This window comes from Dermacentor silvarum, chromosome 2 (assembly GCF_013339745.2).
Source record: "Dermacentor silvarum isolate Dsil-2018 chromosome 2, BIME_Dsil_1.4, whole genome shotgun sequence".
In the NCBI taxonomy this organism is placed as follows: Eukaryota; Metazoa; Arthropoda; class Arachnida; order Ixodida; family Ixodidae; genus Dermacentor; species Dermacentor silvarum.
Window position 1 is genome coordinate 216,236,728 of NC_051155.1, and position 22,698 is coordinate 216,259,425.

At 46.6% G+C, this 22,698-nt stretch overlaps 2 protein-coding genes across 5 annotated transcripts in view; one reads left to right on the plus strand and one right to left on the minus strand.

The window, feature by feature from the left end:
• Nucleotides 1–22,698, minus strand: part of LOC119442614 (potassium/sodium hyperpolarization-activated cyclic nucleotide-gated channel 2) — a 411,864-nt gene that overhangs the window by 270,906 nt on the left and 118,260 nt on the right. The window lies entirely within an intron of this gene.
• LOC119442615 (unconventional myosin-Ie) overlaps nt 1–22,698 on the plus strand; it is a 356,792-nt gene that overhangs the window by 30,838 nt on the left and 303,256 nt on the right. For both annotated transcript variants that reach the window (XM_049662263.1, XM_037707556.2), the window contains exons 3-4: nt 4,607–4,696; nt 20,922–21,016. In XM_049662263.1, coding sequence (XP_049518220.1) covers nt 4,607–4,696; nt 20,922–21,016 — 185 coding nt within the window. The remainder of the gene's footprint in view (nt 1–4,606; nt 4,697–20,921; nt 21,017–22,698) is intronic.

The window sequence follows — 22,698 nt, forward strand, 5'->3', positions numbered from 1 at the left end:
TTTCTTTTTTTTTTCACTCTGTTGCTGCGAAAACTAGGTCGGCCGGGTTTAATGCTCTGGAAGAAGAACTCGTGTGGGCGTGGCGTACTCGTACACTTCTGCGCGTGTTGTTCATTTCAGTGAGAGTTAATAGAGGACGCGCTATGGCACGAGCTTGCGGTATGCCGGTGTGTTCATTTCAGTGAGAGTTAATAGAGGACGCGCTATGGCACGAGCTTGCGGTAATGAGTGCCCAGTCAGTGAAGCTTGCCCCTAAATGAAAACTGCGCGTTTGATGGGAGTTGATATAGTAATAGCGGGAGAAGCACTGTATGTTGTAGTAGGACTGTCGAACCATTCAAGAAGAAATGATTGTGAAGGTAAAGGGCGATCCTTTGCCGAAATCCGTTCCCAGTTTATAGGTAATTAAGCAAAGGTAAGGAGGACGCAGTTGTAGAACCCATAAGGTCTCGCTTTCGATGTCGGTGCTCTACCGACTGTGCCCTCAGTCGAGCCAAGAGAACTAATGCGGCAGGGCGCTTGCCGAGCGATACTCGTACCTAAAAGAAATTGTCGTGCAGTTGTCATTAACATTTTTCTTAATTTCACACAGCAAGGAATTAAATATCTGCAGTACGTGAGCCACGAATAATATTAATAATGATAATAAAAAAGTGCCGATACATCCGTCACAGGCCTATGCGTTCTATACAGAATCCGTTCATTATTATAGAGGCAACAACTATAAGCTCCAAGTGACGCTTTGGCAGAATCTCGCGAGAATATATCCGAATGTCGCTCCGGAAACATCTCGTTTAAGGCCGAGCGTGACAAGTTCGACAGAAATAAAAAGAAAACTCGTCCGTGAATTTGTAAAGCCGCACAGGATTTCATGCGCCATATACTATCGTGTAATCGAGAGATACACGGAGCAATGGCAGAAGGAGACTGGTCACGATTGCCAGAGTAGTTAGCGTTTGCTGCAGTACAATCACTAGCTCTGGCGACGTGGCTTTAGTTTCTGACCTCGTTTCGCGCGAATTGCCAACATGCGAACACCGCGGGAGCGTGATCGCAGATTAACGAGACACTGGGGCGAGCAAGAGCGCGCTGCAAGAAACTGACCGGACTGATTATACAACGACGTCTGGCACTTTGTGACCACGAACGTCGTCTTGGCAGCCTCGCCCAGGTTTCAAGGCACTTCCACTATAGGCATTCTCAAAAGGGGTGCAGTGTTGGCCAACGTACGCGTAAGTGTCGCCCAATCCCGTTCCCTCTCTCAGTGGCCTTGCGTTTCGCCCTTAACGCTTCACGGTTTGAATTTTACGGCGAGCCTTCCAGTCGCGTTATCTCCAGTAGGAAGCGAATACATCATATTTGCTCTGCGCGCTCACAGAAGCTGGAACGCTGTCACGTATCGTGCTTATGATATCGCGTAATCAATAATAACCGCCGCACGATGGCAGAATGACGATACTTAATGCCGACTTGTTCGATAGCGTTCATCGCAGTCACCACTGTAATGGTCGTCGTTGTCGAAGTTTCCCATGATCTGTCAACTTTCCGTTGCTGTACACCATATGTGTAATGTATACAAGGTTTAGCCACTTTCTTTTTGAGCCACCTGTCTTGGACAGCATCAGACGACCCCTGCGCTGTACTATAGCTGCCTTCATTTCGGGATCTCTTTCCTTTGAACACTTGTTGTGTGACAGTCCCATCACACAAAGATCAGGGGCACTCCTTTCGTACAGCTTTAGGGAAATCAGATGGCAGGCTTTTAATGGCGTTAGCATTCATAGGGTACTTCAGCAATTTTCCGGGGGCCAAGTATCCATCTATGTATGTTTCTATCCAACCGTTTTCCCGCCTACCTTGATGACTGCGTAGTTCGAGATGTAATGGATCGAGCTGCTGTGCTGGTGGAACATGTTTCGAAACCAACCGTCGGAACAACTTGAGTCACTGAGTATGTGGCAATGTGAATACATACGTGCCGCTATTCAAAGAATCTCTTTTCACGCCGACATGGATCACGACATGGACAATTGCCGCGCGACTTTTATGTAGCACGTATTGAGCTATATAGGCTGATGATGATGATTGAGCAACAGAAAGCTGTATCGGGAGTTTCTCATGTTGCTCTACAATTTTCTCATTGACACTTTTCACTCAATTATAATAATTGAGACGTTGATTAATTAATTAAAACTAATTATCTAATTCGTAGGAATGTAAAAAATAATCAGAGTATCTGCAAGCGACGGCAAACAACATTACTTTGGTTCTGTCCAGTTACGTAGCGCTTGCATATATTTGGTGTTTGGCCCAAGGTAAGTGAAACACCTTGTATATGGTTACAAATACAAGTATACAAGTACATATGAGATGTATACTCTCATTCAGTGTACTATGAGTATGAGCACTGAGTTTATTTTGTGTAGCTCATCATTTCACATCGAGCTGAATTACGTACGTCTCCTCTTTGGGACTTGCGGCTCTATATTGTTATGTGGAAGCACCTGGCGGCATGGCAGTAGATTCGAGGTGGCGTCCGCTTCGAAGCTTCGTTGTCAGAAGACTTACCCGCACCTCCACCAAATATATGTTACGTGGAAGCACAGTAGGGAAACTATTTACAAGGGGTAGCAAGCACTGGCCGACATGGAAACCAGCGGACATCAAACCTGGCACGTCGTCGTGCTCAGATCAGCCAGAGACCGCCTATGGGTACGTCCCACTACATCGAAGTGTCAACATCGTCTTCTTCGAAATTGCACGCAGCGATATGGTTAGCATGTGACCGCGTGCTTTCTTCTGTTTTTTGTGATTTCTCTCAGAGAGCGTACATGGGTAGCCAAATCATGTCGATAATGCACCACGCATGCGCGGAATTAGTGCCCATAACATAAGCACGGTTACGAGAAGTTAGTGCTATGAACCTCACGATCGCTGCGCCGGAATATCGTTCACAGCGACAGTGAGAAGGACGGAAATCAGCTATGGAAATTCGTATCGCACAAGATTTGAAGTGGGTTAGGGTTTGCTTAATTTTTTCACCTCTTCTGAGTTTTAAGTCTCAATAAACATTTATTACAGTTCGCGTTCTGAGACTTCAACATGTTACCGGAGCTCGCTGTTCTTCGCAAAGGAATATGAGGTGTCGTACACCCCAGCGACGGCTACCTCGTAGCGATAAAAGTGAATCTCGAAGCCCATTCTTTTGTGTACTGAGGGCGCCGGAAGTTATTGCAGGATCCGGAACGCGTCATGGCCGCCATGTGTCGGGCATCACCTATTCCGCGCGCCAATATCGCTGCTTGACTGTGGGATGAAATGACGGGTTCATAATCTGACATCCTTTCCCCCTGCTGCGACCAGTTCATTGCTTACAGAAGCGCGGCCGTCGTCAACAAAGGAAGGCTTGTCCCGACTTCCATCGCTCTCGTTCTTTTATCCGCCAGGTGCGCACACGTCGCAGGGACGAAGCTTGCCGCCCATAAACACACAGCGTCCCCGCGAAACACAAACAGCGCCGCGGTCTCGCGACACGATGGAAGTTCATCCGCTTCCGGGCTGGCGCGACTAATAAGCCTTTCCCCGATCCTCCCGCGGGACACTAAAACTCTCTCGCCGCTGATACGTCGTGACACCCCGACGCACGAGACTGGATCGATATTAAAATTAAACCTTCTTATCTGTTTTTTACATCTTGCTCGCTATGCCTTTTCTTCGCGACTAAACGCTTCACCGAGCATATATCCTCCTAGAAGGGCACTAGCCGAAAGCAATTTCGCGGCCCGTGAACCGGCTCCTCTGCTATACGATTTAGGAGCCCGTAACTGTGGCACAGTTATCCTTGTGTGCTAGCTTTTTTAGTCTATATACGTGCGAGTAGTATGAGTGATTAAGGTTAAAATTACTTCCAAGTTTCAAAGTTATATTTTTACTAAAGCGTGATAATTATTATAAATCGGCCCCTTTAACTTTATCGCTTGCGTTGTTCAGGTACTTGAGCAATCTTTTCTTTTTACATATGCCAAGCGCACATTTCGGTGATGAATGATCTTGAAACACTAATTTGTGTTCGGAAAACCGGAGCTGGTAGGAAGTGGATGCTGTTAATCTGTCTCCCTCTTTCATCTATTTTTCGTCATTTTCTTCTCCTTTTTTTTGTGTGTGTTTGTGTGACGCCGGGAAAGCTCATGGTGAAGATTGATTGCGCAAAGTGCTTTCTTTCACGCTTTCCATTTTGATTGAAGCTATCGCTGCAGCTATCTTCCAGTGGTGAGATGAATTCGTGTTCCTTATATTCTTGGTCTTCATGAACATTACTGCATTTCTGGAGCTCCTATAGGCTGGGTTGCGGGGCATCAAGAAATAAATGTGAACTGGAACAAATGCACTTGGTGATCTCGCTAGCGTTTTACATGCGCTCGAACCCGGAGAAGTAACTTCTAGCTGGCGGTTCGGGGCAGTATCTTTGCAAAAGGTAGCATCATTGTAGTGTGAATTCCATAAAGACGACAGATCACATTGAAAGAGAAAAAAAAAACACAATGTTTTCAAACTATCTCATCTTCTTCTTGGTCTAGACGTGCTTTCCTTGACCTAGTAACTGAAGACCTACATCGGTCCGGTGCTGGTTTCAGTGAACCCCTTCAAGCAGCTGCCGTACTTCACCAACAAGCAGGTCGACCAGTACCAAAGCGCTGTGAGTATATAACAAAGTGCTTCCTTAACGGTCAACATTTGCTTTCAGTTCGGCAACAGGACCTCCGCTTGCTTGCATGTAACAGTGTTTGCTTATTTGATTGCCTATTCGTCTAGCAATGATTCTTCTCGTGGTGATTGCTCTCTGTTTGTCCACCTTTATGATTTTTTTTTTCCGGCTCGTCATGAGTCTTCAGAGTCGGCTCAATAGCTCACTAGCTCGACAGAACAAAAAGTACGTACGGTGGGGTAAGCACCAAGGCCGTTATTTATACGCCGAGTATCTTCTTCTTCTTCTTCTTATTCTTATTATATATTCCGTGTACAGTAGACGTTCGCACCAATTATGCAAAGAGAGAGCGAGAGCTAGAGAGATAAATGAGATAAATGAGACAGGCTGGGAGGTTAACCGGAAGATACGAGTAGATAGATATCTCCAACGCACACAATCAATAAACATTTCATGTAAATCCCTTTTCCAACAAATTTAGCCACAACAACAAAGTGAAACAAGCGTTCTAAGATATTTTTTTCGTTCACAGAGCTGTTGAACAAGCTGCTACTTCACTTTTCGTGTAGCATGGATCATGCCTTTATTGGACACTGCGGCTCAACGCGGCCCTTTGAGTTACCATTAATGACTGCAGGAGATGTACTGTATGAACTATGCATAAGTAAGAGTGAGGAGCCCTATCGGCAACGGGTAACACACTGTATGGGTAATCAAAGCGTAATTGCTTCGATTGACGAGGGCTGTAGCGCGCGATTAAGGCACGGTGCGTAGCATGCGCGCACACGGCGGACGTGCCGGTGGGCAAGCTCGCGTGCGCTCCCATCGACGTCCGTCTCCTCGCGTGCCTCCGTTGGGTCATGCCATCGATCACGTGGGGCGATCTTGGCCCCGTGGTTGGTCGGCTCCCTTCTTCGTATGCCGCGCCATCGCGATCAAAACAAGCTAGCATAAAGAGAGGGACCGAGAAACAAACATACCTGTGACGCAGGAGCTTGCTTCCGCCTGGCATGTCGCGCATAATTCCTACTTCCAATAGAGGTAATGGTCTCTGTGTTTAGGCCAATCGTAGATCAGTACGGTGTGTCAGCGAGCGCGCCAACTATGTATTACGATGACCGAAAACATTTTGCGTGGCTGAAAGAGAAGTACCAATTCGGGATTGCGTATCGGCGTTCTTTATCGTCGCGGTTTCGAACTTGGAGAGCGCGGAGTTGAAACGTATCGCGACAAAGGGGACCTTTCGTACTAGCCAAGCCATGCGCGATGTGATATTTGTGTAAATGTACGTATTGTGCGTTATTGTGTGTATATGTGTGCACACATTTCCTTGCACTCGTGTATGTGCAATTTATTCCGATATTGACTATGGGCGTTCGAATAGTGAAGTTTCGGAATCGAATCGAATACGAGTGTTCTAGAAAAACGACCACAGAATATCGAATCGAATATTGAGTATATTCTCTTTTATAAACAAAGTGAAATCTGAAGTTTTCGAGGAGTCGGGTTTGGTAAAAACAGAAAACAGAGAGGATTGCTTAGGTATTTGCATGCAACGGCGTTCGCACTTTCACGCCCACTCAACTGATAAGCTTATAAATGAGGGAAAAAATGGTTTCAGCTATCCGGAGGACCACGATAACAATAGTAATGAGACGAGGGAGCAGTACGTCACCACATGCACGTATACATACTGTTGTGTTTGTTGAAGGAGAGATTTGCGTTATCTCTCCGCTATTCTTTCCGTCTTTCATTTCCCCTTAAACTTTCCCAGTGCAGGGTAGCAAACCGGAATCTCTTCCGGTTAACCTCCTTGCCTTTCCCACCCCGTTTCTCTCTCTCTTGAAGGAGAGAAGTGTGACGCGAACGTGGTGAGGCTTGCTTGATAATGAACTGCTGCGCCTGAGTTGAGACGACAAATTCCCACGTAGGCATTATTATTAAATGACGGCAAATTATTTGGCAGAAGTTATCTGCTCCGTGTGTTTGCTCAAGAATTTATGCCTCCGCGTAACAACCGCGACTCTCCTGCATCGAAATCATTCGGAACCGTCCTGACATGCACCTGTCTCTCTCCCTCTAGACTCCGATGTGTTGTACGGTGCCTCGAATATTCGAACAAAAATGAATATTCCATCATTTCGAATAGTGAATTCTCGAATCGAATACGCGAATCGAATAGCCAGGACTAGTTGATTCGTATTCTATGTTTCCACTATTCGCACACCCCTATTGATTGCATAATAACGTCCCACTTATTTCCTATATGATCATGCATAAACGCGGGACTCACGAACAGCGAAAAATATGCGAATGTGGACGCATTTCTCTTCTAAGCATTCTAGTGCCAGTTCGATAGTTCATGTTCCTCGAAAAGTCTGGTCAGAAAATGTAATGTAATGTCCTGTGGAGAAGTCACAGGCTGGGGCCGTGTATCTTGTCCTTCTCATTTCCCGCCTATGGAATAAAATAACCTAGGGGGCAATTTCAGCAAAATGCCCGTGGTGCATTGATTGATATCAATTGATCGTGATTGATCTTGATTGATATTGCCATAGCTCAATGCTGTCAGAGGTTGCTTATCTTCGACTGTTCACTTCAGAGCGCTTCAGAAGCAATTCTGACTTACGAAAAGCAACACTAAAGCTGTATATCGGGGATACGCGAACTCCGGAGAAGTGCCTTCTTTTTTAATTGCAAGTGACGGCCCCGGGTTCAATTGAGAACGGCTAAATAGCTGCAATACACCCCTTTACATATTGTCATCTTTCTTTCATTTAACAACTTCGCGGAGAATCCGGCGACATACAGTACTTGTCAAATCAATCAATCAATCAATCAGTTAATCAATCAATGTGAGGAAGTGCAGAAACGTGGCAAACAAAAGATACGGAGAGAAAATTGAAACTGAGGAGCCGCAAGCGTTTTTCTTCCAGCCTCTCCACTTAGTACACCCCTCGGTTAAAGCAACCTTGCCTATCTATACTTTGACGCCTGTTTTACGAAGCTACATCATGACTCCCGCACGTGACGTTAAATGTTAGCATCTGCTTTGCCCCTCTCCTCCCTGCTTAGGTGCATCCGTCTCCCTATCTGGTGCGTGTGTCTGTGTGTTTGGTTCTTGTGTTTTCGCGTGGAGCTTGTGCATTATACAGTGTGAGAGTGAGGGTTTGTCTGTTTGGTAACATTGACGGCTTGGCGTGACGTGCATTCTTCGTCTCGCTAAAGAACTATACCGAAGAGGAAAGTACTCGCCTTTCCGCCTTCCGACGAAGCTTTACGTGTATGTACCAGGAATTGATCTGCATACGGCACACTTTTCTGGCCTCCGATTTGCATTGCCGTTCCGTGAGCGAAATTTTCGTTGGCAGGGCGTTTACACACAGCGTGTCTTCTTCTGCCGTTACTATAAGAACAGGCCTGTATACAGCGTTTGCTTGTCGCGTGTTTTTTTTTTTTCCGCTTCTTTTTCTCTCGTCCAACATTCCTCCGCTCGCTAAGCGCGCAACACTCTTTTCCCGACTTTCCCAACGTGTCCTTTGCTTCACTCTAGCGCTGTCTTTCGGTTCCGGCACTTTTATCTGCGCCCGCTGCGCCCTCCTGATACCTTGCTCCCCTAACGCCGGAAACCGTCGGAGAGGGCCGTCTAACGCGTGGCTGCGCAACCTGCATCTGCTGGTATGTTGTTATACGCTGTTCCGCTGGTTAGAGCTACTTATTCGCGTGACCGCAGTAGAACCTTAGTCTTGTGTTTAGCTAACTCTCGGTAAGGAAGGAAGAAGAAAGAAGAAAGAAAGAAAGAAAGAAAGAAAGAAAGAAAGAAAGAAAGAAAGAAAGAAAGAAAGAAAGAAAGAAAAAGACATCCAGGAGAGAGCGAAAACGGAAGTGGTGCGGGGTGAAAGCTGAATTGAATAATGGAAGGATCTCTTTTCGTTAGGCTTTGCATTCCCCCCTGTCTAGCACAACGAACGGCTTTCTTATCTTTTACCATTCTGTACTTTTTTGTTTTGTTTTGTTTTCCTTTATCTGATTAGTCTCGGCGGTTTCCCTTCGAGCGGCCTCTCTATTCTCGAGCGACAAAGCTCAGTGTCAGAGCGCGACCGCTATAGTGTGATGAACAGAATGGTAACCGACGTTCCCATACGACGCCCGAGGGAGGGCCTACGACTGGAGAGCTTGAGGACGTTGAGCGGGAGGTCCCCGAGACGCTGTTTTAGAAAGCCATGAAGAGCTTCTTCTCCTCGACTTCGTAATGGTTCTCCGTCATTTGTCAGTGATAATGTCCTATAGGACGGTATTGTGCAAGAAATTAATTTTCCTCATATTACTTGATTTGTTGTACTCCGTATAGCGCCGAGTTGCCGATCCCAGCGATAACGACGGCGCAGAGTCATGAAATGCAATGACGAGGTGTAAAGAAGAATGTAAAATTTAAGCAATTGCTACAAAATGCGTGACCAATTTAAAGTATTACACCGTCAGTATGGTAGCCGAGATTAAGAGCAATAAATGGCGTTGAGCAGGTCATGCAATGAGTAAGGCAGATGACCGGTGTTATATATTATTAAGTGCAGCAGAATGGGTGCGAAGAGGAGGGAAGCGTCGTAGTCGCGTGCCTCAGTGAACTAGGTGGTGCGATAAAATTAGGAAATTTGGGAGCATATGATGTGGCCATCAACTGGCACCAGACAGGGGTAATTGGAGATCGATGACACAGGCCTTCGTCCAGCAGGGGGACATAAAAATAAGCTGATCATGGCGACCGGGGGTGAAGATTCTTCCGGACCTCCATAAATTTTACTACCTACCTAAGTACGGTATATTGAATGCTGGATTTGAATTGCGTGTTGTACGACAGGCGGTGCTGTAGACTCCTCAGAGATAAAGCCCCTGAATCCAGGAGCTTTACTCAGAGTTATATAATGGGTCCCGCTAAACGATACACGCGATGAACAACCAATGTATTCGGGAGTTTTTGAGGGTTGTTTCCGTGGCCACGTTTTTAAACCGAGCTTGAGACTTGCAGACCAGGAACGCGGCTGTGCACCGGTCCACTTTAGTGAAGGACGAGAAAACGCGGGACTTTTGAGGGCTTGGTTGATTGAAAACGCCATGGTCCACTTTAGTGAAGGACGAGAGAACGCTGGTCTTTTGAGGACGTGGTTGAATGAAAACACCAAAATTGATCAGCAGCGTAAGTTATGGTTTTCTTGATTTTCTCTTGCGCCTTAACTACCTGTCTCTCGTTCAGTCGAGAAGCCGCACAACACGAGCGAAAACCGTAGTGCGCAAGCGCTGAACAAGCTTCAAAGAAACTACTATGTTGTAGGCGGTCGTTCCAACTAACCGTCTGGCGCCTTGCGCACTTCGCTTCTATGGCTTTGAAAGAGGGTCTCGCCCCGTCTCTTGCATAACCGTTTGCCCGCCATTGGCCACGCCTGCGCGCTCGTGCGTCAAGAAGGCGCAAGACAGGCTTTCTCGTAATCTTCTCCAAGACGCTGGTTAATGCGCCGTGTATTGTACTGTTGAGCAACGCCAGTCGGCCTAATGACCCACCCCCTCTCCCCCTGCACGCCCTTCACCCTATGCCGAGCCGAGTATACGTGACAGCACGCTCCGTGCTCTAGACCAATTAAGCCTGTGCCGTGCAGAGTTGCGTAATCCCCAGCTATTCTTCTCCATTGCGTAGCTAATCTGCCGAAGTGCATGGGCCGTTTGGCGCTGATTTGGCTGTTGCACACTCGGAACAGTAGGAGTTGCGTTGGAGTTTTTGATTATGGCGAACACGCTTGTATATGAGCGATTACTGCTGTCCCTCTTGTCCGGGAGCAAAACGGGTAACACACAGTCCGTGTCTGATCCAATCGAATTGTGCATACTTAAGGTCTTGAGTGCTGAAAGTGTCGGAACGATTCATCAAAACAGACAGTTTTTCCCCCTTGTGCTTATTGTTCGTCAGTGGTACATTTACTTCACGTACACGGTATACCAACCCTCTGAACGTGTCCTATACGTTTGTCATCGTCAGCGATTGATGCTCGCCATTATATGCGTGTGTGCGTGCGTGCTCGTAACTTTTCATTTGTATATAAGGCAAACGGAAAAGCGCGAGGTGGTTTGCGTTCTCCCCATGCGCAGTATGAAGCGATGCGTTATTTACTTGCGCACGTAAAGCTTTATTCGCAAGTAAGAGTGGACTTGTGTAAATATTGTGGGTCAGCATATGGTATGGTATGATGAACTTTATTCAGGTCCTGAAGATCAGCCCTTAGGTTGATGCAGGCGGTTCTCACATACAGAGAAATATTTACGGGGTTAACCATGAAACGCCTCCATTTCAGAATTCCAGCCCGCTAAAAACGGTGGATTTAGCCCACTAAAAGCGGTGTAGCTAGCTAGCTAGCTAGCTAGCTAGCTAGCTAGCTAGCTAGATAGATAGATAGATAGATAGATAGATAGATAGATAGATAGATAGATAGATAGATAGATAGATAGATAGATAGATAGATAGATAGATAGATAGATAGATAGATAGATAGATAGATAGATAGATAGATAGATAGATAGATAGATAGATAGATAGATAGATAGATAGATAGATAGATAGATAGATAGATAGATAGATAGATAGATAGATAGATAGATAGATAGATAGATAGATAGATAGATAGATAGATAGATAGATAGATAGATAGATAGATAGATAGATAGATAGATTGGAACGCAGCGGAAACACCGTGGTGGACAGAAGTCGGGAAGTGTAAATCTCCAGTTTACTCGCGTGCCAACTTTCTCGGCCCAGTTCTGCTCAAACGTAGCACGCAGACAGATGCGTGTCGAGAAGCTCTCGCAAACCACAGGGCGCGGCGGTTTTGCAGGACGCTGCTCTGGAAACGCAGGAGCAACGCGCGCCGGGGCGCGACAGCATGTATATATACGCGCGCTTCGAGTACATGCGTGAGGAGGTGGGTAGGGAGCCCCTGGCGCGCCTACGGTTCGTTGGGCTCCTCGTCGCTGGCCCGATTACGCATGCAGATGAGGTCGTCCGCGGTGCCTCCCCCTTCCGTCTTTTTCTCCGCCTCACCTGCCGCCCAGAGCATGTCACGTCGTGTTGCTTGTTGTCCATACACTCCCCCCCAACCCCCTTTACCCCCACTCCCCTGCCTTTTTACAAGCGCCGCAGTTCCCGAACAACTCACTCTGAAAACCTCGCTCTGCAGGTCATTTCATCGTTCCTTGTGCGCCATGGCTGCGATTTTTTGGCATTCTTGATTCAGCGTGGGTATATAGTTTCACTCTTTCTCTCATACTTCCCTCCGTCTTGCTGCTTCCTTCCGACTCCCGAGACAGTGGCGGTACGTCTAATGCAAGTGGACTGCGCTTCGGTGCCGCCTGGATTATATTGAAGTATATTTGTTTTGCATATATAGAGACTGGAGAGTAGGAAGGGTCTGCATAGCGACCGTCAGAGAATTGTTAGGGCGTAGAAGCTCGCTTCTTTTCGTGAAAAGGGGCACGTAATACGAGAAAATAATATATATACGAATAGCGAATTGGAAGTTTGTTGGTTGCAGAATTATTAATCAGGCGAAAGGTGTGGCTTATAGGGGCTTATGTTCGCTACCCGCAGACCGTCAATGAGATGTATTTTCTCAATAGTGAGAGGCCGACCTTGCCACGCCGTGATAATCGACGCGCTCGCCGCATGGAGGGAATTGTTATTCGAAAGCCCATTTTATAGCATCTCCAAAAGAACATTTCATAGGCTCAGTTTCGACTTAACATTGCGCATTAAAGATGTGCGTGCGTGTGTGCGTGTGTGTGTGTGTGTGCGTGTATGTAACAAGGGGGGGGGGGAGAGGGGGAATGAAGAGTAAAATGCAAACCACTACTTATATATAGGCTTTGTCAGGAAGGGAACAACATTGATCAAGAACGACATACGAGGTTTCGCAGTGTGAGACTTACCCTTAGGTAGCCATGCACGCCGTGCACTTATGTAACCGTTTAAGCCCGCTCTAAGCGTCATTCGCAGCGTATACTCGCATAAAAATGCTGATCGCATTCACAGTACTTCGAACGACATTCAAGGGAACGCCGTATAGCTTTCACCACGGGGAAAAACACAAAGAAATAAAAAAGAAAGAAATTGTCTGATATGGATAGTATACCTGAATATCCATCGCTGCTTCTTCATTATACGTTTTCAGGGCGAAAGAAAAACTCGTTAACAGTGGTGCCAGCTGTGGCGAACAACACCGCCCTAGAACGTCGTTTGGTCGTCCATAAGCTAAGGCACCGAAGTTGAGCTTAGCCGCCCTCGGCAAGCCTCGAAACGGCTCAATTTCAGCCCAGCCTGGTCGTCTCCGTCGTCAGCTGGTGTAATGGCCGAGAAAATTCTGCGCATTTTAAAACCGAGAGTATGTACCTTCTTTTTTTTTTTTAAAAAAGGGAACCGGCGGCTTCTCGAGAGGGGCCTCCTCCGCGCGCAGGCTCATTTCTTTTGATAGCCTTTCGTACACTGCTCCGCCCATTGTGTTCAACGTGGTTTCTACAGCGCAGGCTCTTTATCACTGCATTACCACGCGCGCTCTTGTGCTATAGTGTGCTGTCGTACTTAAGCAGCACGGAGATTCAGTCTGATGGCACGCTCGTTATACCTGTGACTCGGGAGAACATCTGCGAAACATAATGCCCCCCAAAACGCCGGCTCTCTTTCGCGTTTACGCGGAAAGGTCTACCTGCGCGCAGGCTCTACGCCATTACGGAAGCGCCATATCGCGGTGCAATCTCCAAGCCGCCGCTGCGGCTATCTGCGCCGGTCTCTTTAGTTTTTCCCGCATTTCAAGTTATCGGCGCCCTGCTTGTCACGGTCACGGTTTCACGGTTCTGCGCTTCCATGTAAGACCGACGGGAGCCCACATTCGCAAGTTGCGGCCGTTAACTTTTTCATTTTGTTAGTTAAGGTTAGCAAAATGCGGAGTTAATTTCATGGATCGGCGAGCAGCCATGAACGGGCTCTTTTTTTGCCCGTCCTTCGTTTAATTAGACCGTTCCCATTTTTTTTTGTTGATGGTCATTTATACGGAATTTGACACCCGTATTTAAACGCAACAAGCAGCCTCGGAGCGCGTTACGTAAGGACTCTCTATCTGCGACCCTATTCATTTCTTATCGCCGATCGCATCGAGTCGTCGCAACCGGCGATAACGAAGGCGTGGCGTCATGCTAGCCAATTGACGAAAGCTGAAAAGAAAGGAAACCGGAAAGAATATCTACTTAATGCAAACCCTGATTTGTAAGTTTGGGGCGGCGGTTTATTTACGCGTTTGATCGTGAGAAGATTGAAGATGGCTTGTGCTCATTGTACAGCGATAGTTAGACAGGTGCGTCGCGTAATTTTGCAGTTTACAGTTATGCACTGCACTTGAATATAACATTGTTATTTCGAGCAGCAGTTAGAGAGTGATTGGCGTAAGCGCTAGAAGGTATACTCCGCAGGGACTAAGCGACAAAAATTTATATTACTTGAAAAAGGTCGCGAAGAGCGCAGGTCGAGGTTTTCCATGAAGTCCGAGTTGCTGGTAAAACGTACACTCGGTATTGCGTAGCCGACTGGAAAATGTCGGAAGAGCTAGCCGGCCCACTTGAAGGGAGTCTCGAGCGTTTCGTTATTCAAATCGATATCTCGCGCCTTCATTTTTGAGTTGCGAGCGCTCATGCAAAGTATAGCGCGCCTGAGAGGCGGTTCGTCTAAGTGCAAACGAAATCTTTGAACCTGGATCGTTTGGACGCCGAGATATTGTACGCTGCTTGCACATTGCAGTGCACTAAACCAGATGAGGTGGAGTTTGCTTCGTGAGAGGGGAGGAAAGAAAGCAGAGAGGTACGACAGGCAGAAGGTACGGAGATGATCCGGTTAGGTAATCTGCACTGGGAGAATGAAAAATTAGGGCTAGCGTCCACCTGAATGCAGCATGCATTTATGCCAGATGAAATAAAGCTATTACAGCAATCAAGCATTAATGTCCATTTACAATTGGACAGCATGAATGCGAACACTTACAGCGAAAGTTAGCTGCACCGGCATAGACGTGAGGAAACAACACTGAACCGACACGTTTGACACAGTTAAATGTGAAATCGAACAATGATTTAGAGAAAATGATATCGGAGTAAATAAATTCATGGGTACGCGCACTGTCTCTGTTACTAAATTAAAAAAAAGAAGCAGAAAGGAAAAAAGAAAAGGCAAATAAAAGGTGCGCAAAGCAGATTCTTTCAATGATGGATTATTCAATGGTCCTTTTTGCCTTTCTCTGCTGAACGAAGTTTTGCTGGGTTTTCGCTAAGACGCTGGTGCGTTTTTGTTATGGGCCTTTAAAAGTCGCCGATAAAACATAATCAAGCATTGTAGTGGGAGTGTGTTCCGTTTGCTCTCGTTTCGTGCAAGCCTGAATAAATTTAATGTACAGAAATCAAACGCAAGATAACGCAAGCGACCGCAACAAAGACAAAACGGAAGCTTTTCAGATCTGCCATCTTCTGTCGTCTTTCCGTGTTCATTTCTAGTAAACAAACACGTTTACAATGTACACACTTTTAATAAATGAAAATGTTTAGAGTTCTCGCGCGCCTAGCGTAGCATTCTTAGTATCACGTTGTTTCGAAACTACGTATATTTCCTTTTTTTTTTGGCATACTGATGAAGTTACGTTGCAATAAAAATGTTTCAGCTTGAAATTAGGTTTTCGGAGTTTGTTATATACAAGTGAAACGCATTCGTCGCTTCTTATTTCCGGTGCTTTGGAACCGCCCTCTCTCGAATTGCCTTCAATCTATCTCTCCCATTTTATTGAACCTTTAGAAAAGATTTGGTTCTTTGGTTCTTACTATGGCCGGCATTCCTTTCGAAATGCTTTTTTTTTCTCTCTCTCTCTCTCTCGATCTCATTCGCATGTATGTTTTTAGGAATTCAATTACAGACTTCGTAAACACGCGTTTGACTGGCTGATTTATCTTGTTTTGCCTGTGAATAATACTTGCATTACTTGCTTCTTTCAGTCTATGCCCTTCTCTCCTTATATTATTTAATTCTCTCGCCTTGTTCGGTACTTCACGTTCCCGCTTAACCTCAGTACAATTTAAGCAAGGAAATCGATGGCGACACTGCAAAGGAAGTTGTGCAAAGAGCACAGTACTGCGTAGCAGGAAGGAATATAAATGTGTTTCCTTTTTTTTCCTTTTTTTAACCGCCGCTCCCCATTAGGGAATTGAGGCACAAGGCCAGGAAAAAAAAAAGCTAGGAGAGGAGCTCGAGCTGGCACGGGGCCTCCTGGATAAGAATAGATGACAGCAGGAAAACACTGAAGCCGAGAAAGACAAACCGAAAAAAAAAATGAAAGCGTGAAACTCGTGTAGGAAAAGAAGGCCGGGGAAGCCACTGCTCACCTTCTTCACGGAATACTTGAATGAACCGAGCTTGTGCAAGCGCTGATGTTGCATTTCTCTAAGGACGCTAGGGAATTCCTCCAGACGTGAAGACAAAGTAAACTGCGTGGCGCCCAGAGGCTGCCAAGGCCGAAAAGCGCCGAAGGATGGTCCGATTTTCTTTTTTCTTTTCTTTTAACTTCTCTTCGTGTGTTTGTTTTATGTTGATTTATTCAAGTAACATTGTTATGCACGGTCGAGTTGTCACTCCGGTTTATCATTCATTTCAATTTCATTACATCCATATCCATTTTCACATATTTTTCGTACCACGTTGTTGACAGCGGTATATACGAGTGTATATATACCGCACCAGCTATTTGAATGCACAAGCGGCCTGTGTTAATTATCGATTATAGTTACCTTTCAGTTAACAGGTAACACTTTCAGATAACACTCCAGCCTATGGGCTGGTCTGTACGTATGCCAGCAGCCCTAAGCCCTTTTAAAAGCTTTGCGAACCTCGCCGGGTTTCGTGGCCGTGGAAGTGGAGGCCTGGCTGTTCCCTTGCCAAATAAACCAACCAATCACACCGGAGCACGCGCGCCGCGCGCGCCGCTTGGTTTCTTGCAGCACCACCAGACGGCGTTCGCCTCCGAGCATCCGTACAAGCGGCGCCGCCTGGCCGTTCGCGGGAAAGAAAAAGAACCAGAAATCTCGCCTTCGCGCATCTGCGGCGGCACGGTAATAGAGTTTTAGATTAGGGGGGACGCAAGCGTAGGGGCCCGCTAGCGCTTGGGGCAGTGGTTCTGCGCATGCGCAGACCGGCCTGCGCGTGCGCAGTACCGCGGCCGCAAGCGCTAGGGGGCCCCTACGCTTGCGTCCCCCTAATCTAAAACTCTCTAATAAGGATGTACGTGCGTGCGTGCGTGTGTGTGTGTACACGTGTTTCGACTTTCTATGCACTCACACAGAGGTTCCCTGTATATAGGTTCCAATTCGTTGGATGTGCTGCATTTTCTTGTTTTATTGGACACAGCCAGGGCAGTAGTTGCAATCGTTCCCAGCTACAGCTGAGCAATATTTTTCGATGTGTCCCGGTACTTTCTCAATCAACCAATCAATTAGTCAATCAATTTTCCCTCTGCGTACGTTGTATAGTTGGCGTCGAATGCTACTTGGAGGGACCACCATAATATCTGCTTTGAACTTGCGTCTCAGACTCAGTCTTAGTTTCCAGTGCTACGAAGGCGCTAATAACACTGCTGCGATGCACCAGCCTCAACGAGGTACGATTGTTAGACTGAGAGAAAGAAAACGAGAGAGAATTTAACGCATGCCCAATGCTTTGAGTGTGCCCTAATGTGAACTCCGCGTGAACGTCGCATGATTTGTATTTTTTATTTCAGGAATCATCGCATACATCTGAAAGACCGTACTAGGCGTGCCGCCAGGCAAACCACCGCATATTTTATTACAGAGCCTCACTCTGTCTCTCTCTCGTAGCGAAGAAAGAAAAGCGAATTGAAAGTACACCCGCGCGCAAAGGCAATAAATTAGCCGGACGGAAGTCGACGAATACAAAGGAGACCTCGTGGAGTGAAGAAGCAGTGTCACGGGTCGCAGGTCGCGCTTGATTGGCGGCGACCTTCACCCATTCTGCTCCGAGACGGCTACTCGTTAGTCAGCGCGTTCGACCGCGTGCTGCGAAGAAGATGCAGTTGGAAGCGCCGCGGCGACTATGAGGAAACGTCTGCATTGTTCCTAATTACGCGACGGGGCCCAGTCACTTCTCAACTGCCGCTACCTTAAAGAGAGACGGGACCGTTAGCTTTGCTGTGACGCTTGTTGCACATGATTGGGCTTGCATAATGCTGCATTCTTCGTAATCATTTCTTTCATTCGAGTAGCAGTGGTTCGCAAATAATGCCTTGTAGGAACTTATCTATATTGATTTATCTATACGAAGTAGAGGTGTACTGGTAGATGGTAACTTGGAGCGATCAGCAGTGATTGAACAAGAGGTGTCGCTGGAATCAACTTTTCGACAAAGGGAAGTCGCCTCCTTTGGGGCAGCAACTGCTTTGTGGCGCCCTTACGCAGTATTTGCTGCCTTGACGAAGAAGTGTTGCCTCGTAGAAGCGTTGGCTGCAGCGACACCCCTTGTTCAAACACTGCTGATCACTTGAGGTATTTGTGGGGGTTTTGTGGATGTTCGCGCAGCCGAGCTACACGAGACGTCGTATAGTGCAAGGTTTCAGATCTTTATTTTGACCATCGTGGATTCCTTAACGCGCACCTAAACCAGAGAGAGAGAGAGAGAGAGAAAGGTAAAGGAATGACAGTGAGGTTAACCAGAGATTATCTCCGGTTGGCTACCCTGTACCGGGGGAGGGATAAAGGGATGCGACAGGAGAGAGAGAGAAAAAATAATGGAGAAAAAGAAAAAAAAAGGAAAGAAAATCACACACACACACAGAACAGAACAGTTTCTGTGGGCACTGTCACGCAGTCTGCGAAGGCGTTCTCGTGTTGCATAGTGTCAACATTCCATCCTACGTCACACAGTGTACCAGGGTGTTCTTGCATACCGCCCCCATCGTATAATGCGGCTATAACCCGCTACTTCTTACTGAACAGCAAAACGCCGTATAGCACTGGAGAAAACGGCCAATGGCGAACCTTTCTTCTTTGACTTCGTTCAATCCGCGGTGTGCGAAAGTATAGTGATGCCATGAGCAGTGGGCTCAACACTCGGCTGTTCTCGCTACAATGCACAGAGACGATCGCTCGCAAATGCGCTAGCTCGCTCTGGTCGGAACCAATAGTCAGAATAAAGTACATTGGAATGTCGACCTCACAAGCCATCGTCGCAGAGATCGACGGAGGCATTGCTGCAGTTCTCGAGGACAACAGGACCTGCACAAGCGGCTGTAGCCTGCGCATTGAACGTGATCCTGCGCTGTGATAGCGTGCGGTGATCGTGACCAGCCATGATCGCGTCTATGTGGGCTCCCTGTTTCTCTTTAGCTTTCTCCTTAGCTTCTACCTCACCCTTTCCCCGTGGAGGGTAGCAAACCGGATTCTCCATTCTGATAACATCCCTACCTTTCTCATTTCCTTCGTTTGTCTCTTTCTCGACGAAAAAAAATATATAAATATAAATGCAGCAGTCAACGCCCACTGAGAGAATAGTAACGACTATTTAATACTTATGCTCGCTTTCAGGAAATACGAAGAAAAGTAATCGGCTTTCTGGTTCTCTCCACACGGCGTTGTTCTATGCCCGCGTGTAGCGAAGCGCGTCATCGCTTTTGCTGACGTTGTTCGACGCCCCGGTGCAGAATAAACTATTGATCCGCCGGGAATCGAGCTGTCTGCCGGATCGAGACGGGCTGAAATTGAATCTATGGTGCGTTTGTCCCGAATGAATCATGGCGAAGTAATGTTTCCTGGCCCGGGAACCGTTCTCCCCTTGCAGTGCCCTCCTTTCCGCACCGGTTCCTGCTTTGGGCGTCTGCGAATTTTGTAACAGGTGATTGGTATCTTGTTTGCACCGTACACGCGGCGGCCTTGTGCGGATCCCGGAAGAGAACGCGTATTACGAATTTCTTTGAATCGACTGTGACACAATCAGAGCAGAGCCGGATGTGCTGAGGCTATTGCGTAGTCAAGGTTATTACGACGGCCTCATGTTTGTGGTGATTTTCAGTACGCTGCATTCCTTTTTATGAGATTGCGTCTGTATTGTCTCGCGTGCTCGACTTTTACTGTCTGTGTCCTCAGCACCGTTACTCTTTTATTCTTTCTTTCTTATTGAGACTATAAGTTCTTCTCAAGACTGGTTTATAAGGTAGCAGCGTCGTAGTTTTTCGGCTTTGTTTTGCGTGCTGTATTTACGCAATCCTTTACACTGTGCTGCGTCCTGCAATGCTGTGTTGCAGTGCACGTGATTGTGTTACGTAACGTTGCAATCTTGTGTGCCGTGGTGTTATGCCCCGTCGTATTCTTTAGCCTTATGTCGTGCTAGGCAATTCTTTGTTGTAGTGTTGTTTCCCACTGACACGTACTACTGATTCCTCAAACTGCTTTGTAATTTTTAATGTTTTTATACATTGTGTGCAATCAGGAATAATGTGTCTCATGATATTTATAATTTAGATGCGCGGTATAGTACTCACTCTCTTGATGCAAGCCGATGATTGTCATGATTGCAATCTACCCGACTGTGATGCGCTGGGCCAGAATGTAGGTAACAAATAAAATACAATACAGTGACGCTCCATCTGGTTTTGCTCATTACGCTGAGAGTGCGATATAAATTGTTTTTTATTTCCCTCTCTCGTCGTTTTCCATCCCCAGTCCTTTACTACCGTTAATCGGATAAATCGACCGAAGGTCTATCATTCACGCCGCAACCCATTTTCCTAATGCAGGTGACTCGCTTCCACGCCTGACTATTGTTGGCGCTTTACGGCCTTATCGAATTAAGTTCTCGTACAAGACTTGAGTGTTCCCTTACCCATATTCACTTACTGAGGCAAGGCCAACAGCGCCAGAAACCAGACAAACGATGCGAAGAAGGGAAGCAACAAGGATGTTCACCGCCTTCATGGACAATCGCGCCTCCAAGACTCAATTCTCATTTCCGTAATTTTTCTGCCGTTTCGTGTTGAGGTCTACACGTCGCACTTATGTGAACGAATCAGGCTTTCTGTGTTCGAGGAAAAAAAGAGCGAAAGCCAAGAGCCCCGCCTGACTCTTAAATTGTCTTTTTTAACCGCAGGCCTCCTACGAGAACCCTCCACACATCTACGCTCTGGCGGACACCATGTACCGGAACATGATCATCGACTCTGAGGCACAGTGCGTCATCATCTCGTAAGTGCCCGGAACATGTCTTGTTTCTCTCTCCTCGGACGCGAGCAAAAACGTGAGCCTACTGTTGCGCGCGTTTATAGAACGTCAGCGACGTTTAGTCCGCATCGTATCAGGGAAATGAACCTTCCAATGCGTCGTGTGGTTCCCGAGATCACTGTTGGCGTTAGCGCACGATTTCCCTCGGATTTGCAGAGGAGAGTACTAAAACCAAAGATGGCGGCATGAAACATGTGTATTCCGGCATTATCTTGCTTGGGACTGCGCCAACACTCTGGAATGGACACTATACTTAAATGTGTTGTTGTCTCCATTCATTACGGTGTTGTTTTTCTTGTTTAAGAAAAAAAAAAAAGAACTGCGTACTTTCAACTACTACGCGGTTCACTTGCTTGATCATTGGGCAAAATCTGTTATATACTCAAGAGGCATTTGCATTGATAGGCATTTTATTCGAACCTCGTTTTGGCACGCCTCTTATGTACCCTTGAAGGCCCTCCATGTTGTCTTACACTTCATGGACTAGTTCTAATCAGTTCAGTGCCAAATCCCGGTTGGTGCAGATATGTTCCCACATCTGCGGAATGTGTGCTACAACGTCCTCTCTGCGCGATGTGTGTTTGAAATAGTGACGTGGAGACACTACCATGCTGTACTCCTTAAACTGCGCGCCACCGTTTGAACTATATAGTAGCCGACGCGGAAGCGAAACGAATGGACATCAACGTCAACAACTTTCATTGCTGCCTCAACCTTGGGATATTGTTTTGGACATCACCATGAGCATATGAATGGGCCAGGAAATGCGAATAGATCTTAGTTAATGATTTTATTGCCCGTGATACCAAACATCCATTAGTTTCGTCATCGAGTACTTCCTTGCTGCGATAGGTCGCAAATGCTTGTCTAGAAGTAAATACTGACGCAAGAAGAAGGGACAGTGAAGTACAACAGGGGTCATCCTGTTCGCTTCGTTCCTTTTGTGCCTCTATCTGTGTTTTCACCTCAGTGTTTACTTTTTCTCAATAAGCATCATCGTAACATTACCATAAATGGGTTCGCTTGCGGGACGTTACCATATTACCCATGGGCAAATTTACTTAATTAGCAAAAAGCTTTGCGCAAGTGGCAGCAAGTTACCGCACAATACGTCGTCTATCGGCAAAGGTGTGACTGCTGCTCGAATCCCTTTTGTCTCTCTCACTCGGCAGCTCGCCGATCGCCAATTTACTGCCACTGCCACTTTGGCGAGATATTTTATCGGTGAGTAATTTCACTCACGGTATACAAATGTTTCGCGTATCTGACTTGGTATATAATCGTCCAGTGTAATTCGATTCCAGTGCGCGTTGGTTGAAGATAGCATTTGAAGATGTCACCAACGCTGCTGTTAACTGCTACGTGTCCGGTATTCCACTATTCCGTAAATAGAAAATTTGCTCGTCCACGTACGTAGTGCCGTTTACGGATATCGGGTTATTGCAGTCGTTGAGGGCAGCAGCAACGCTTGTAGCGACGTATTGTATGACGCTTTGTTCCACTACAACACATTTGCTACGTTTTTTTTCTCAGTGTGTGTGTGTGTGTGTGTGTGTGTGTGTGTGTGTGTGTGTGTGTGTGTGTGTGTGTGTGTGTGTGTGTGTGTGTGTGTGTGCGTGTGTGTGTGTCACGTGAGTTTTCTCATC